The sequence below is a fragment of the Gracilinanus agilis genome, chromosome 3 (genome assembly GCF_016433145.1).
Source record: "Gracilinanus agilis isolate LMUSP501 chromosome 3, AgileGrace, whole genome shotgun sequence".
Lineage (NCBI taxonomy): Eukaryota > Metazoa > Chordata > Mammalia > Didelphimorphia > Didelphidae > Gracilinanus > Gracilinanus agilis.
The window spans coordinates 204251142-204268196 of record NC_058132.1 but is presented as its reverse complement, the minus strand read 5'-3'; the positions used below and the strand labels follow the sequence as shown (position 1 = coordinate 204268196).

General features: G+C 38.3%; 1 protein-coding gene across 1 annotated transcript in view; it reads right to left on the bottom strand.

Annotated features, from left to right (window-relative positions):
* CBL (Cbl proto-oncogene) overlaps positions 1-4560 on the bottom strand; it is a 95741-nt gene extending 91181 nt beyond the window's left edge. The window contains exon 1 of the mRNA XM_044669637.1: positions 4313-4560. Coding sequence (XP_044525572.1) covers positions 4313-4504 — 192 coding nt within the window. The 5' untranslated portion in view covers positions 4505-4560. The remainder of the gene's footprint in view (positions 1-4312) is intronic.
* Between the last annotated feature and the right edge of the window lie 12495 nt (positions 4561-17055).

The following is a 17055-nucleotide window of genomic DNA, read 5'->3' as shown; positions in this document are numbered from 1 at the left end:
AAGGAAGGAAGGAAGGAAGGAAGGAAGGAAGGAAGGAAGGAAGGAAGGAAGAAGGAAGAAAAGAAGGAAGGAAGGAAGGAGGGAGGGAAGACAAAGGAATATAAGTTTGGGGTCCAGAAGAGTAATTGTCTACCAGTTGAAAAAAATTCCTTAGATTAATACTAAGTTAGTTTATTGTTTAGATATAGTTTACTCTAACCTTTCATTTCCTTCCTTCTAAGAAGTTTAACTACTTATCTACTTAGCCAATAAGACTCTCCCAACCCTAAAGCCCAATTTGGTGCTGTCAGCTCTCAAAAATGTGGTTGTAGAGCCTCTTAAAGTATTTAGTATTTAATATTGAGACTTGCTAAAATATATAAGATGAGCACTTCTGTTGATACAGAAAACAGGAGAAAAAATTTAATGGGTAGAAATAAGTTACTGCTCTTCAATAGAGTGACAGTTGCCATAACAACTCAAGAATTCTGAGTTCAGAATTTGGGATTTTCTGTTGAAAGACATACCTGTAGTATCTGGAAGGCATACCTGTAAAATGTGGAACCTTCAACACTCCATGTATTTTGGAGCAATCTATTTATTGAAAATTATAAACTCAATAGCAAGTCAAATAAAATCTTAATTAGCATTAAATTGGCCAGAACCCTCAATTAACTGTATTTTGTATTTAATAACAAAAAAAAACAACAAAAAAACCTCTTATACCAGGGATTCATTAGAGAAAAAAAACAGTAACACCCATGGTATATCCTAAGTCAGTCTCATTCTCTCACATGATCTAAATCTACAATATTGTAAAGGGAATATTGATGACCCTAAGATAAAATGAAGTATCATACCACAACAAAGAAATTTTCCTTTATCCTAGGCAAAGCTGTAGTGTTTGAATTGCTGCGTTCTTGGGCTAAGCATCCTTTCTCTCCCTTCAAGAGTCCAAGGATCACAAACTGACCTCTTCCTACCTTTCCAGCCTTCTTACATTTTAGTCATCTCCACATATTATACATGTAGCTACATGCTACATAACCTTCTTATTCTTCCAACAAGATATTCCATCTCCAATTCTGTGCCCTCTCATCAGCTGTCCCCTATTTGTGGAAAGATCTCTTACCCACCTCTGCCTTCTGACTTCCCCCCCAACTTCCTTCAAGTCTCAGTTTAAACCTCAGCCTTCCACAGGAGGGTCTTTTTAGGTGCTCCTGCCTTCCCTTCTGAGATTACCTTCTATGTACTCTGTATATACCTGATTACTTTCATGTTGTCTCTCTCATTAGAACATGAGTCCTTGAAGAAAAGAGACAAAAATTTCTTTGTATCACCATGGTTTAGGCCACTGTAAATACTTAATATTTGATTTTAGAAATGTAACCAAGGGTTCAAAGGCAATTCCTTTCAGAAAAGATACACACCCCATAGATTTATTGAGACAATCAGTCTCACAATGATGATAATCAGTCATGCATACTTAGTTTGTGAAAGTTAAGTCCATTTAAATAACCCTTTCCACAGGTACTTTCATGTTATCTACTTTAGAATTAAGTAGGGGGTGGGGGAAAAGGGGGGGAGGGAGGGACAAGAAGGAAGGAAGGGGAGGGAGGGGAAGAGAGTAAGCAACTTCCACTTTGGGGGAAACAGGAAGCTATCCCTCAATTCATTCAAAAGCAATGTGGATTGGAAAAACAAGAGAAAACTTCCTGCTTAACAATCCTATCATCCAGAATCTAAGCCTCTACAATTCTCCTTTCTCCCAGAGGATCTGCTATTTTATTTTAGACTTGATGTGAAGAATATATGAAGAGACATATGGGTTGGTTGCACAGTGGATAGAGCACAGGGCCTAGAGCCTAGAAGGCCTGGGTTCATATCCAGTTCATATCCAACCTCAGATGAACTTACTACCTGTGTGATCCTGGGTAAGTCTGTTTGCTTCAGTTTCCTCAACTGTAAATGGGGATAATAAAAGCACCTACCTTGAAGGGTTGTTGTGAGGATTAAATGAGATAATATATAATAGTAGATACTATAAAAATGTTTATTTTTATTCCTTCCCTTTCCTACCTACACAAAATATGGAAGACAAATTTGGTATTAGGACTGATCAGCACCTTTCAAATTGGAAGTGAGTTTTCATTTCAACTCAAACAACATATGCAATAGAAATGGAGACAGATCATATGATAACTCTCCTGCAAAATGAGAATGAGTGGAAACAACCTCCTAAAAAGCCACAAGTTAGTTCTATGATAGGGTTCTCAGTTGAAAACATCCCTTCCCTAGAAAATGCCAAAGATATTTTTGAACCCCCAATCCAGAGATTTCTTTATTCTGATGCAAATGCCTACATATTTTCAGAAAAATAAAAATTCTATATACTCAAATTAGGAAAGGATTTGATGAGACTACTACAAGGTAATTTAGCAAAACATATACATCTCTGGTGTCTAGGGAAATAAGAGAGTCTGAGAGACCTTTATGGTTCTGCAGAAAAGTCTCCAATTATCAAATTTTGCATATACTGCACCCCATCATCTGATGAAGGTTACTAATTTTAAATTCAAAATGTTTTCATTTTTAAAGACTTTTGGCTCTTCACTATAAAACTTAAACTATTAGAGCTTCAAATTGAAAGAACAATAAATATTAAAAGCCAAGAAAATAAAATAATTTCAAGAAGTATTTTGCAGCTAACATTTTATGGAATCTTTATTATGCCAATGACTAAAAATTAAATTAACATTTTAGCACCAGTAAGCTAGATCTTGCAAGAAAGAGACGAGAGTAGCTGATTTTTGGCCATTATGCATGTGATCTAAATCAGACAGATACATGTATCATGAACTAAAATCCCAATTCTTTAGATGAGCAAATAAAGGACTGAAAATTTTGTGAAATCATTTTAATCACTGATATGAAACAGAGATGTTAATTCATAACAAAGTGCTTTTAAGTATTTTTACCAGACCCTTATCAAGATTTACTGTTTTCCCAAACCAACCCAGAGAATTTTACAAATGAGGAACCAAAGCACAGACAGAGAAGTTAAGTGACATGCAAAGAATCACCACAACCTCTTCTACATTACAGGAAATACCAACTGTCTACATTATGACAATTTACTAAAGGAAATAACACCACTGTCTATATTATAACAGTTGTTCACTTCCACCCTCCTAAAGTGACTAGAAATATATATAAAGTTACCAAAGTCATTCACTAAATAAGTGGGGGGAATGGGGGGGAACCACAAGATAATACTTTGTGTTGAATTCTCCCTAATAATCTAAGTTGGTTTAACATTGTTTCAAGTACCTTGGATACTTGTATTATTTTTCTTATTAAAGACTAAGCTTGAGAGAAGTGAAGATCTGATCATTAAACTTAAAAGTGATTAAATATAGGGGAGTTCATGAGTCACTTTTCATCATTTGTGAATGAAAAAGTTTCCTTGGGTTGTACCGCTAATCAAATTAAACCAGCAGCAAGGCCCAAGAAAGAGTCTAATGATTGGCCAAAAGGATCCAGGAAAAAAGTTAGACTAGAAGAGGTATGTAGTTTAGCTTCTTCAGTCATGATGCACTGAACCAGGAACTGGTTAAATCAGCCTACAAATATATTCAGCTTATAAATACCAGCATATGTAATATTTCAGAGAAATAATAAAAAAATTTTCTAAAGTCAAACTCAAGTCATTTGATATATCTGAAAAATAAAGTTCCTTCCCTGCCCCCATTAAGCACCTTACATTCCAATTTCCTTCATCTTGGTCTATTAAAATACAAGGGGAACCATATTCAATACAAGAATGAAAAGGTAAAAACAAAAACAAAACTCATCAACGCTTGGCACATTTTAACAACTAATCCCAAGTCTAACTAAATTATATTTCATATCCATTCCTCGATGATTCAAAGACTCAAGTCTCTAGTAAATCAATTACCCCTGGCCTTCTTCTTCCAACTGCCCCCTCCCCCTCAGGAGACCCTTTTTGTGACCCTACCCACACATCAACCTACTTCGTCTTTGCAGCCCCAGCTACCCTGGATCTACTGCCCCACTCCCAAGAGACTTCCTCTCTCTACGCTTCTTGAGAAGCCCTTTACTTCAACTCTCACCACCTCCATGCCGAACCCTTGAGCCCCGGTTGTTCGGACCACCATTCCCTCTATCCCATGGCCCCAGTTCTCAGCCCAACCCTCCCCAACCACCACCCTGCACAGTCCCGGGGTCCCAGCAGCCGGCGGCCTTCGCAACCCCCGCCCCTCCCCCACCCTCTGTGCTTCCCCTCCCCCGCCCTCAGCCCAAGCCCCCTCACCTTGTCCATGAGCTTCCAGCACTTCTCCACCATCTTCTTGTCCACGGCTCCCGGCGGGTGGGGGCTGAGGTGGTGGTGGTGGTGGTGCGGCTGGAAGGCGTCCTTCATAAGCCCGATCAGGCCGCCCGAGCCCGAGCCCCCGGAGCCGCCGCTGCCCCCGGCCCCGGCGCCCTTCTTCACGTTGCCGGCCATGGCCCGGGGAGGCTCGGGGCAGCGGGGGGGATACCCACCCGGGAACCCGGCACCGAGAGAGAGGGAAGGAAGGAAGGAAGGAAGAAGGGAGGGAGGGAGAGAGGAAAGAGGGAGGGGACCGGAGGCGGAGCCTCCCTCTGCCGGCCGCCGCCACCGGTTCTCGGGGACAGGGCGGAGCGTTGGCCCTGAGGGGAGGGCAGGGGGCGGTGCGCGGAAGAGGGAGGGCCGGGGGCGGGCCGCGGAAGGGGTGGGACCGACAGGAACGCGCATGCCAGCGCGAGCTCGCGCGCGTCCCTTTAAAGAGGGGTTAGGCAAAGGCGTCGCCAAAGGAAGGAGCGCGTGAATACAAACTACCTCCAACCCCCTCCCCGGTATTCTTCCACCCGGAGGCTGAGCGCGAGCTTCCGGCGCGCGAGTGCACACACCAAGGCGGGGGAGGGCCCGCGTGAGCGCGCATAGGATTGTAAAATGAACACACTGAAAGGACATTGGAGGCAGATAGAGATCTGGGAAGGGGAGCCCCTCATTTAGCGGGATTGTCAATGTCTGCACTGCCTTTTTCTCGCCCCAGTATTCGGCCAAGTAAATCCCATAGACCAGAGGCAGAGGCTGGGGGAAGAAAGGAGGAAGGAAGTCAGCCGTAGGGATCTGCCATCTAGTCACGCCCCATTTTCTGGCCCGGAGATGGGCGGAGCTGGCAGGGTCACACTGCAGGTGGGTGGGTGGAGAGGAGCATGCGCAGAAGGCAGGTGGGAAGCTGAGGCTACCATGTTTTCTGTGGGTAATTGGCTCAAAGGTTTGGAGGGATCCTAGACTTAGGAATTCCAACTTCTCTGGTTGAAGTTTTGACTTGTTTTCTTTGAGGTCTTAAATTGTGTGTTGGAGAGGTTAATGATACCCAACCTCCCCACAATATTGCATCATCATCGATGGAAGAAGGAAATCATTGGTGATGATGATAATGATGATAATGATGATGAAATTATTTATCCAGCAACTCTTTGGCGCCCCCCAAAAAAGGTGATACATTCTGGGTTCAGATTCTTCTCCATCCTCCCCATTTCTCCTCTCTCAAGCCCACCCCATACAAAAACAACACATTTCCTCTTTTGGGTTTAGGACATTGTGTTCCTTTTCTTGGAGTTGAATTTCTGCTTTAAGCAAGATTCGCTTCCTGCTTGTGGTATGAAGACCTTGCCTACATAATTTGAAAAGAACTTCCAATAATAAAAATCTGCTTATGGAGCCCTTTGCCTGCCCATAGAATCTCAAAACATGAAAGGATTTAAGAGATGGTCTATACCACCTGGAACATGAGCAGTACTAGGTACTCTACTAGAAGAAAAATTGCCTCTAATACCCCTATTCCACTTTTGAAGAGTTCTAATTGTTAGCAAAATTTCCCTTACATAGAGTTTTTACACAATGCATTTGCTTTCTTCAGCCAAGTAAAATAAACCTAATCCTTGTTCTACATAACAGATTTTAAATTACTTGTAAATAGTTCATAGGCATAGTACTGAAAGATACCTTAGAGATATAGTCTGACACTCGTCTTTTAGAGGTAAGGAAAATCCAAACCCTCTTACACTAAATTCAATGCTTTTTCTACTGTACCACTCTCCACTCTTCATTTTTGTGTCATATTCCCAGTGTCTTCTGAAATCTGAATATCCTCAGTTACTTCAGCTGTGGAGTTAAAATGCCTTATTTCCCTGAGCTGATATGCTCTATTGTTTCATTGATTCCTCTCAAATTGATTTGAGAATGGTTTTTTGGGGGAAGATTTTTGAAAAAGTAACTATCTCTTCTTCCATAAAAAGTCATAGCTTGGTAACTCTGAACTTTAGGTTCCATAGCCACAAGTCTGTGGGAAGTAAAAACCTGACTCCACCCCAAAACGACTTAAGTAGGAAGTCAGATTTATATCTCATCTGGGTAAGGAAGGAACCTTTCTGACAACCTGATTCTACAGTTCAATCCCCCTTTTTCTGAGATTAGTTATGAAGAAGACACTATTAATTCCCAGAAGTAAAATTCTCCTTATTAATTCTGGGTTTGGCCAGGAACAAAGGGACAAAAGAAATCCAGGAAAAATAAAGAGTGCCTGTCTTCTGAGGACCTCAAGAAGCAAAATGTGTCACAACTATCACTACCTTATTTCAGGCCTTCATTAGCTTTCAACTCTTCCTATTGCATTAGCTTCCTAGACTTCCTGTCTCCAATCTCTTCCCCTCTTGAATCTATCCTGAATTTTATTACCAGATTAATCATTTAATTTTCCTGCTCAAAACTTAAGTACTTCCCATTGCCCACTAAATAATTCAATTCCTTGTCCTGGCATTCAATGCCTTCCATGTTCTGGCCCAAACTTATCTTAGTTGTATGGTATTGGACTTGTCACATCAACTGTCAGTTTTATCAGTAAACTATCAAATGATTAAATTACCTGTAAGGTCACTTTCAATTCTAAAATCCTATGACACTATGATAGCATTCCAGCTCTACTCTGTATGTGTGCGTATATATATATATATATATATATATATATATATATATATATATATATACATATATTTTTTTTTTCCCCTATGAACCAGACTATTTCCAGAAGACTCTAAGCACTTTCTAGCCTTTTTACCTTTGTTCATGATATCCTTTGGCTCCCATCCATCTCTTTACCACTGTAAACACCAACCCCTAACCTCAACATACAATCACAGCATTTGATTGTCAGAAGATATTTTAGTAGGGGACAGCTGGGTGACTCAGTGGATTGAGAATCAGAGACAGGAGGTCCTGGGTTCAGATCTGGTCTCAGATACTTCCTAACTGTGTGACCCTGGGCAAGTCACTTAACCCCCATTGCCTAGCCCTTATCACTCTTCTGCCTTAGAACCAATACCAAGTATTGATTCTAAGATGAAAGGTAAGGGTTTAAAAAAAAATTTTTTTAGTAGCTACCTGGTCCTGCCCCAAAATGAAAGGAATCTCCACTAAAACTTACCCAACACATGGTCTGCTTGAAGTTTTCTAAGGGAATATCTATCACCTTTACAGGGAGCTTATCCTACTTTTGGACAGCTCTAATTGCTGGGAAGTTTTGTTTTGTTTTGTTTTTTGTCAACCTTAAATTTGTTTCTTTGCAATTTCTCCCCATTGCTCTCAGTTTTGTCCTCTGGAGTCAAAATGAACAAGTATAATCTCTAACATGACATTACTTCACTATTTTACCTCAGCTATCAACTTCCCTTTAAATCTTCTCTAAAGAGAACTAAACATCTTCAATTCCTTCGTGATAGAGACTCAAGGACTTTTACCATCCCGGTTGCCTTCCTCTGCATAGTCTAATTTGCCAATATCTTCCTTAAACTGTAGCACCCAGAAATGAACACAATATTTCAAATGTGGTCTGATGAGCAGAGTACAAAGGGACTATCATCTCCTTGATCCTTAAAATTATTGCCATTTCAATGCAATCTAAAATTACATTAGCTTGTTTGACTGCCATACCAAATTAGGGACTCATATTGAACTTATATACAGTGCACTAAAAATTCCAGATCTTTTAAAGATAAACTATTGTTATCGAATCACACTTTACCCCATCCTAAACTTGTCAACAAGCATATAGTTATCCTTAAGGACTTCATCTTACTAGATTCAGTCTAAGGCTAATGTAGCCTATCGAGATCCTTTTGGATCCTGACCCTACCATTCAATGTGTTAGCTATCTAGTTTTGTATGATGGGCAAATTTGATGAACATACCATTTGTGCTTTTATCCAAGTTATTGATAACAAAGTTAAATGGCACAGGGTTGATAATAGTTCCCTGGTATTCTCTAGTGAAAACATTCTGTGACTTTGAAATTGAGCAGTTCTGAGGTCATCTAATTTTATTATGGTCTAATCTATATCCATCCATCTTTTCTGCAACAATAGTTGAGATAATTTATCAAAATCTAAGTAGATTATATTCACAACATTCCTCCCATCTACCAGTTTAGAAATCCTGTGAAAAAAATAAATGAGGATAGTGTACCATGATCTGTTCTTGAAGAAGTGCTTTGTAATCACTGCTTGACTTTCTAGGTCTACATTAACCATCTCTTTAGTGATCTGTTCTAGAATTTTCCCAGGAATCAAAGTCAAGCTCATAGGCATGTAGTTTGCAGACTCTGATTACTTCCCTTTTTTGAAAATTTTGACATTTGCCATTTTTTAAACTTGTGGCACTTCTCTTATTTTTCCTATTCTTTTAAACATCACTGACAGTGACTCACACCAAGACAATTTCTTCAGCACCTAATGATATAGTTCTTCAAGGTCAGGTGACCTAAAGTCTTCAAAGGCTTCTAAGTCAAAGGTTCTTAACTTGAGATCCATGACCTTGTTTTATTAATATTTTGATAATGGCGTTTCAATATGATTGGTTTCCTTTGTAATCCTAGGTATTTTATTTTGTGCATTTAAAAACATTACTATGAAAAAGGGTCCATAGGCTTTACCAGACAGCCAAAGATGTCCATGACACAAAAAAAGGTGAAGAACCCCTTATCTAGGTGTTCTCTTTCTGTCTCATTACTTATCTTGGATATCTCTCATCCATATTTGTGGAAATCCTATTTATCTATGAATGATAAATCTATTTATTTGAAGGTTATTTATCCTTCAAGGTCTGGTTCAAATAGTATTTCTTTACATCTTGGTGCTTACCACTTCTTCCTTTAAAATTCTATACTACTTTGTTCATATCTCCCTTAATGACACCTAATTCACTTATATAGGTCTATGTTTATTCATTTGTGCATATGCATACATGTAGCTATACACATATACAAAAAAGCATTATACATGTGCTTTCTATTAGATTGTAAAATAATTGAAGACAAGTATGTTATTTGTTTTCGTAGTTCCCACAGCACCTGGGACAGTGCCTTTTATAATGGGATATATTCAATAAACTATTCTTTGAACAAAAGAATACATGAAATAAAAACCAGCCTCCGTTGCCATGTTTTGTTTTGTTTTTCGATTAAATCAGAGACCTCTGACAGCAAACAGGATGAAGATAACTAAGGTTCTTTTTAAAGATTATACATACAAAAAGAGCTATATTTCTCCCAAGGTCCTTTTATTATCCCACTAACACACTAGGTATATATAACAGATGAGAAATCGATCCATAGACCATTGTATGTATTTTATACTTCTGATGTGACAAATCCAAATGGATTTTTTCCTAAACCTTTTTCCTCTAAAATATGTTTCAAATTAGAATGTATAGGATCCCTCCAATATTTACATATGTGGTTTTCACTCTACTATTTAAAATTGTTTCTATATCCTTTTCATATGGGTCCTATCATTCAAAATACAAAAGAAAAGGAGGGATGGTCTGCTTTCTCTATTAGCTCTGCATATAACCCTAAATGCAGAGCAGAGGCCTTTGGACTGAATATCCAGAGATTGCAAAGTTGATGTTTCCCATCCTTTCTAAACTTAACAAAAAGACTAGCTGTTAATAAAACTGCTTTTCCTTCTGTCTTTCTGTAAGATACAGCCAGTATGAAAGACAGGATTCCTGACTGAGTTCCATTTCTAGCTCTGTTCACAAATTACCTAGTATGCTATGAGCTTTACTATCTCTTTTCACCTGCAAAGAAAACATACTTGTTTCCTAGCTTAATGTAGTTATATTTTCGTGTGTGTAACGTAATTTATAAACCATACAAGTATTACAATGTTTTCTCCATTATCTGTATGTTTGCTACATCATCAAGTCTTAGTCTGTACATTTTCAGCATAATGCCTATAATACAAATAGATTTTGTGATGAGGAGGAAGACAGAAATCCCTATTGCTTACCTTGCAGGTATTCTGGGAAGATAAATGAAGTACATTCATTCATTGATTAATTCATTCAACATTTATTAATTGTCTATGTATAAGGCACCATTAAGGAGAAACAAAGATAGGGACATTATAAAAGGAGATATAAAGATAAATCTGGTTTCTAGCCTTTAAGGGTCTTACAACCTAGTTGGGAAAGACCTGACATGCACAGAAATGAATATAATGGATCAGTGATATGGATCAGAATGTAACCAGACCTTTCATCCTGTGTCATTCATTTGTTTATATCCTCCAATAAATCATCCATCAAGGATCTATTCTACATGTTAGAGACCTTCCTCTAGGTATTGTAACATTTCATGAGTACCAAGGCTACCCCATGGCTACCCATATTATATCTTGTTCTTACTACATGAGTAGCCACCCTCCTTTTCTAATCATGCTTTTCCTGGATGGTATCCTTTTTTGCCACTTACTCTTTGGGCTTTCTATTATCAGGGCTAACCATGATGGATACAATATATGATAAATGTGTAATTGAAGTATAAAATGGTATAAAATGAGGAAGAAATCACTTCTAGCAAGAAGGATCAGAAAAGAGGAGGTGGCATTTGAACTAAACCCAGAAGAATGGCAAAAGCAGAAATAAGAAGAGGGAGTTCTAGCCAAAAGTACGGGAGCAAAGATACAGAGAGGGGGAAACGGTATGATGTATTAAAGGGACAGTGAGGATTACAGTTTGGCTATTGCATAAATTCTACACAGTACTATACACTAGACTCTAGTGACTAGAGTATGTGTCAGAGGTGTAGTATGGGATGAAATTATTGGAAGGGGGACAGCTAGGTGGCTCAGTGGATTGAGAGCCAGGCTTAGAGATGGGAGGTCCTGGGTTCAAATTTTATCTCAGACACTTCCTAGCTGGGTGATCCTGGACAAGTCACTTAATCCCCATTGCCTAGCCCTCACCATTCTTCTGCCTTAGAACTAATACACAGTATTTATTCTACGACAGAAGGTAAAAAAGAAAGAACTTATTGGAAGTGAAATTATAGAGATTTAAGAAGTCATTTCACTCTTGCCTTTATGTGCATGGATTACAAATTCTGGCTAAAGTTAGTGTCTTCTTCCAGTCCTATCAAATGTCTGGAATGCCTAGAACAGTGCTCAATGCTCCCAAAAAGGTATATAAATGTGAATGAGTTTCTGTGGAATCTACATGTCTTGTCCCTTCCATTAGAGGAAGTATGATGTTATTCTCAGATCATATTCTTGTTCCTGCAGATTTATTTCTGATATTAGGCATCTGGCCAAAGGCACTGGAAGGAGAGGGTGGAGAGAGGAAGGAAAAATTATCCAGAGACAGATTCATCAGTTGCCTTAATTCGTGCCAGAACAAGCCATTGGAGCTTTTGTAGCTATTAACTCTGGCCAAATCTTTTACCCAAGTAGATGAGATGATAATGGACCTTGGGTCGGAGTAGCAAGAAACTTAGCTACAGGCCAAGAGAAGGACAGTAAATCTGTAATCTCCTTTTTTTCCCCCAACTTCTTTTACCAATAGTTCTTTCCCCTTGGCCTCCAGTGGAGAATTACCCAAAGGGTAGATTGAGGCCAAAGTCAAAAGCAGGAGGACCACTAGAGGGAGCTCCAACCAAGATTATATACAGCTCTAGTGCAATAGATTTTCTCACACTTGTCCATTTATTCAATTATTTTAGAAATATTTAATACCTACCACATGTAAGGCACTGTGCTAGGAAATGAACAGGATACTAAAATGACTAAGACATAGTCCTGCCCTTCAATCTAATCCTGGGAAAAACATTAATATAGTCATCTTACAAGACAGAATATAGTCAGGGGATTTGGCTTCTAGTACTTGTTCTGCCTTTAATTCACTGAGTGACCTTGAGCCAGTCACTTCCTGTCTCTGAGCTTCTGTTTCCTTATTAAATGAAAGACTTGAATAAAAGATGTTTAAAGATCCTATCTAGTTCACATCTCCTATATTTCTTAGTGCTATAAGAGAGGTACAAAGTGCTATGGAAAGTCTGAGGAAGAAAGGATCATTTCCCACTGGGGAATTCAGGGGAAGCTTTATGGAAGAGATAATATCTAGTCTGGGGCTTGAAGTATGTGCAAGATTTTCACTTGTGGAAAGGGGAGGAAGAACTAGAGAGAAGACATTCCACGTGGAAAAAATTGCATAAACAAGGACAAGATGGAAAGTACCTGCCATGTCTGAGAATTTTAAGGAGCACTGTTTAGCTGGGACACGTATGTATAAGGGAGTAGAGGGAGACAAAAGCTGAAAGGTAAACTGGGGCCATATCATCAAGGCCTTGACTTGATTGCTGAGTGTAGAAAGATGGCAGCCAAAGGCAACATTGGTTTAAAATATGTAAAATTTTATGAAGAATGATGGAAGATTATGAATGATAGAGGCAGTATAGCAAAGTGGGCAAACCATTAGACTTTAGTTGGGAAGACCAGTTCAAATCTTGTTTCTCATACTTGCTAGTTGTGTGATCCTGTGCAAGTCACCTAATCTGCCTGACATTTTGTTTCTTCATCTATAGTATAAAAATAATAAAACTTAAAGTGCTTACCTCAAAGAGGCATTGTGAAACTTAAAATAGATAAGATATATAACATTCTTTGTACTTTTTAAAGCACCATATAAATTTCAGTTGTTATCGAATAATGGCCTAAGATCTTAAATAATATTTGGTAGGCATTGAAAAGTAATTGAAAGGTTTTGAGTAGAATAGTGACATGATCTAATGTTGAATTAACTTGGTAGTCTTACTTGTTTGTAGAATTAAATTAAATCAGTATATACACTGATACTTGGTTACTTCAACACGAATGTGGGGGAAAAGTGAAATCAGCAAAAAATATATGAGAAAACATTGTTCAAGAAGGAATGAGAGGAGACCCTCAGACTACAAAGAAACCACATGCTTTTATAGCATGAATACTTTCCTCAAGAAAAGATTTGGTAAGCACTACAAACAATAAAAGCACCAAATAACATTACACACACACACATACACACACACACAAACTGATATCTTAACAGGCAAAAAAGATTCATTCTTCATATGGGATTTATACTTGAATCAGCTGTCCTTTCATAGTCAGATCACTGACTTGTCCGAGCAAAAATCAGAATTAAGAGAAGGAGTGGGGGGAGAGAAAAAGGAGGAGAAGGAGAAAAGTATGGCATCTAATTGAAACATTTCAATCCTGAACTATTTCAACAAGTAATTGATCATAAATAATAGTGATTATAATATTATATGGAAGTTTAACCTATGGAAATGTATTGCCACAACAAGAAAACCAGAAAGCTTATAGAAATTTAGAAACAGTAATAAAGAGAATATTGGAAAGGCATCTGGATTGGATCAAATGGATTTACAGGAGATCCATACTGTAGTTAACATAATTGTTAAAGCATTGAGGGATCATTATACAAGATATCTAAAGAAAAAGAGGAATACAAAATGGAGGGATATCAGACTTTATTAATATCTCCTCTGCCAAAAAAAAAAAAAAGATGAGTGAGAGAATATTAACAACTATTATTGACCTATATATCTTTGCCAACTATATAGGCTATTTAAGAAAATAATTTAAGCATGAATCAAAGATATTTTCAATGAGGACATTATTAGGAAAGGAGCAGGATTCTGTAACTGATTCACGATGGACCATACCTTTACTGTTTTGCAATTGACAAAAAGATATAGAAAACACAAGAGCCCACTGTTCTTGTTTGTTGATTATCAAAATGCATTTGATTTTTTTAAAAACTCTTACTTCAGGCTTAGTAACAACTCTAAGACAGAAGGCCAAAGGCTAGGGCAGTTAGGTGGCCTCAGGCCTTAACTTTCTTCTGCCTTGGAACTCATACTTAGTATCAATTCTCTCTTTTTTTTTAAATCCTTACCTTCTGTCTTGGAGTCAATTCTGTGTATTGGCTCCAAGGCAGAAGAGTAGCTAGGGCTAGGCAATGGGGGTTAAATGACTTGCCCAGGGTCACACAGCTAGGAAGTGTCTGAGGTCAGATTTTAATCTAGGACCTCCTATCTTTAGGCCTGGCTCTCAATCTACTGAGCTACCCAGCTGCCCCCAGTATCAATTCTAAGACAGAAGATAAGGGGTTTTTGTTTGTTTTTATAAAAGAAGGGCAAGGGCTAGGCAAATGGGATTAACTGACATGCCCAGGATCACAGAACTAGGAAGTCTGAGAGCAGATTTGAATCCAAGTCCTCTCAACCTAGGCCTGGCACTCTACCTACTATGTCACCTGGCATAGCATTTGATGTATTTGATTTTGTATGCCATCTTAAAGTCTCCCTTTTCTTCTATACATCAAAATAATTCAAAATTCAGTGAGATATAACAGCAGAAACAGCCCTTTCAATGACCCTCGGATAACACACACCTGTTGAGGCATAAAATAGTCTCACCAAAGATGTTTATCACTGTGTTGGAAATGATCCATTATGAAGTCCAAGTTGAAGGTTTTGTTTGGAGTTGCTTTGCTGAGGTCTGAGGATGCTCCTATTAACAGATGCTATTTTATCAGGCCTTAAAACAATGCTAAGCATCCTGCAAGATACATTCATAACACTCAAAATAGTTTATACAGACCATCCATACAGGAAAGAACAAGTGGTTGGTGAATTTCTATTGCCCAGTTATGAAATTTATTTAAATGGATAATTTATGAAGCTTCTTATTTACATTTGTGTCCCATTACTATTGTCCATACATATGTTTATCTGGAGCAGACCATTCATAAGGACATTGAGTTAGGTCCAGTTCAATTATACAATAAAAGGTGAGGAGAATCTTCTGAATTACCTTCAAGAAATTGCAAATCTCCTTTAGTGACCCCAAATATCCCCTGAAAACAATGGTCTGTCTTTTTAATACTATCTTATTTGTTCTGCTTTATGGTAACAAGAAATGGAATGCAAAAGACTCCAGATGATTAAAAATGTTCCTTACATAAAGGGAAATATAGAGGAGAATGGTGAAAATGAACAGATTGCAACAATGAGAATTTTTTAAGAACAAGAGTAAAAAACACTTTAGAGATCATCTGCATAGAGGTAATGGTTGAAGGCTTACATGTGGATGAAGTTGACAAGGGAGAGAATGTAAAAGGGGTCAGTGACAAAACGCAAATCTCAAACAAAAGAAAACCTCAGCATTTCTAGATTCACAAGTTCATAAAAATTTTAGAACTGGGAAAATCCTTATCAATTGCCTGGTCTAATCACTTCATTAACAAATGAGGACACTAAGACCCAGAAGGCCATGACTATCCTAAGGATATATAGCTACTTAGTGGCAAAGCTCCAGATCACTTCAGTCTTACTCCCTTGTTCTTTCTAATATATTCTATTCATTCTGAGCACTACTTCTCATTACATGTGTTATCTAGTTTCCCCAAGCCTTATTTTCCACTTCTCTGATGGAAGGAGATATTCTCCTTGCTCTACACTCCCTCACCAATAGTCCATAGCAAGCCTCAATTTAAAAACTTACTACATTAGAGGTAGCTAGGTAGCATAGTAGATAGACTGCTGGGCCTAGAGTCAGGAGGACTTAGGCTCAAATCTGGTCTCAGTCGTGTGACCCTGGTCAAGTCATTTAACCCCAATTGCCTAGCCCTTGCTAGCATCTTCTTTTTTAGAATTGATACTAAGACAGAAGTTATGGGTTTGGTGGAGGGAGAAACATTAAAAGCTCCTTGAAGACAAGTGATATTTCATATTTATATTTATAAGACTGTGTCTCACATAGTGGATTCATAACAAATGTTTGATATGCCAAAATATATATAGCAACACTTTTTGTGGGAGCAAAGAACTGGAAACTAAGTATCTGCCCATCAGTTGTGGAATGGCTAAACAAATTGTGGCCCATGTGATGGAATATCACCACATCATAAGAAATTATGAATATGAAGAATATAGGACTCACAGAAAGTCATGAAGGGATACAAAGTGAAATAAACAGAACTTGGAAAGCAAATTTTCAAAAATAAATGTAGCATTGTAAAGGAGGGAGTTGGTCCCTTACAAAACTGATTATTCTCACCCAGGTAAACACCAAAAAAGCAAAGACAGGAAGCTAAAGGGTAAATAATTAGGTGTTAATGTGTTGACAAGATGCGAACACTCTGCTACCCCCTTTTCAAAATGTGTGGCATTTCCCCTGTTGAACTTAGAGAAGAAGTTTACCATTGGCAGATAGATTGACCAAGACCTAGATCACCTTTAAAAAGCTAGCTTACCAAAGTGCGGTCATTTTGAGGCAAGAAACATTTCAAAGAGTAGGACCCCCTTGCATCAAAAGAAGCAAGAATAAAGATTCAAGAGAGAACTAGTTAACTGTGTGGCCCTTGGCAAGTCATTTAACCCCCATTAGGGTTTTAAACAAAGAAAAAAGAGAGAAAGAGAAAACTAGTCCTGGCAACTGACATGAGTTAAGGAGGAGAGTAGACCCTGAGAGCCCAGCTGAACAACAGGAAAAATTGCTGTACTCAAGAGGAAGCAGTATGAAGACTCCATAAAGGATTGAATATTGAGAATGAGAAGTTAGTTACCTTGACCACACTGCTATTTATACTTTGTGACTATTCTTTCTATGTATGTTGTGGGCATTTGT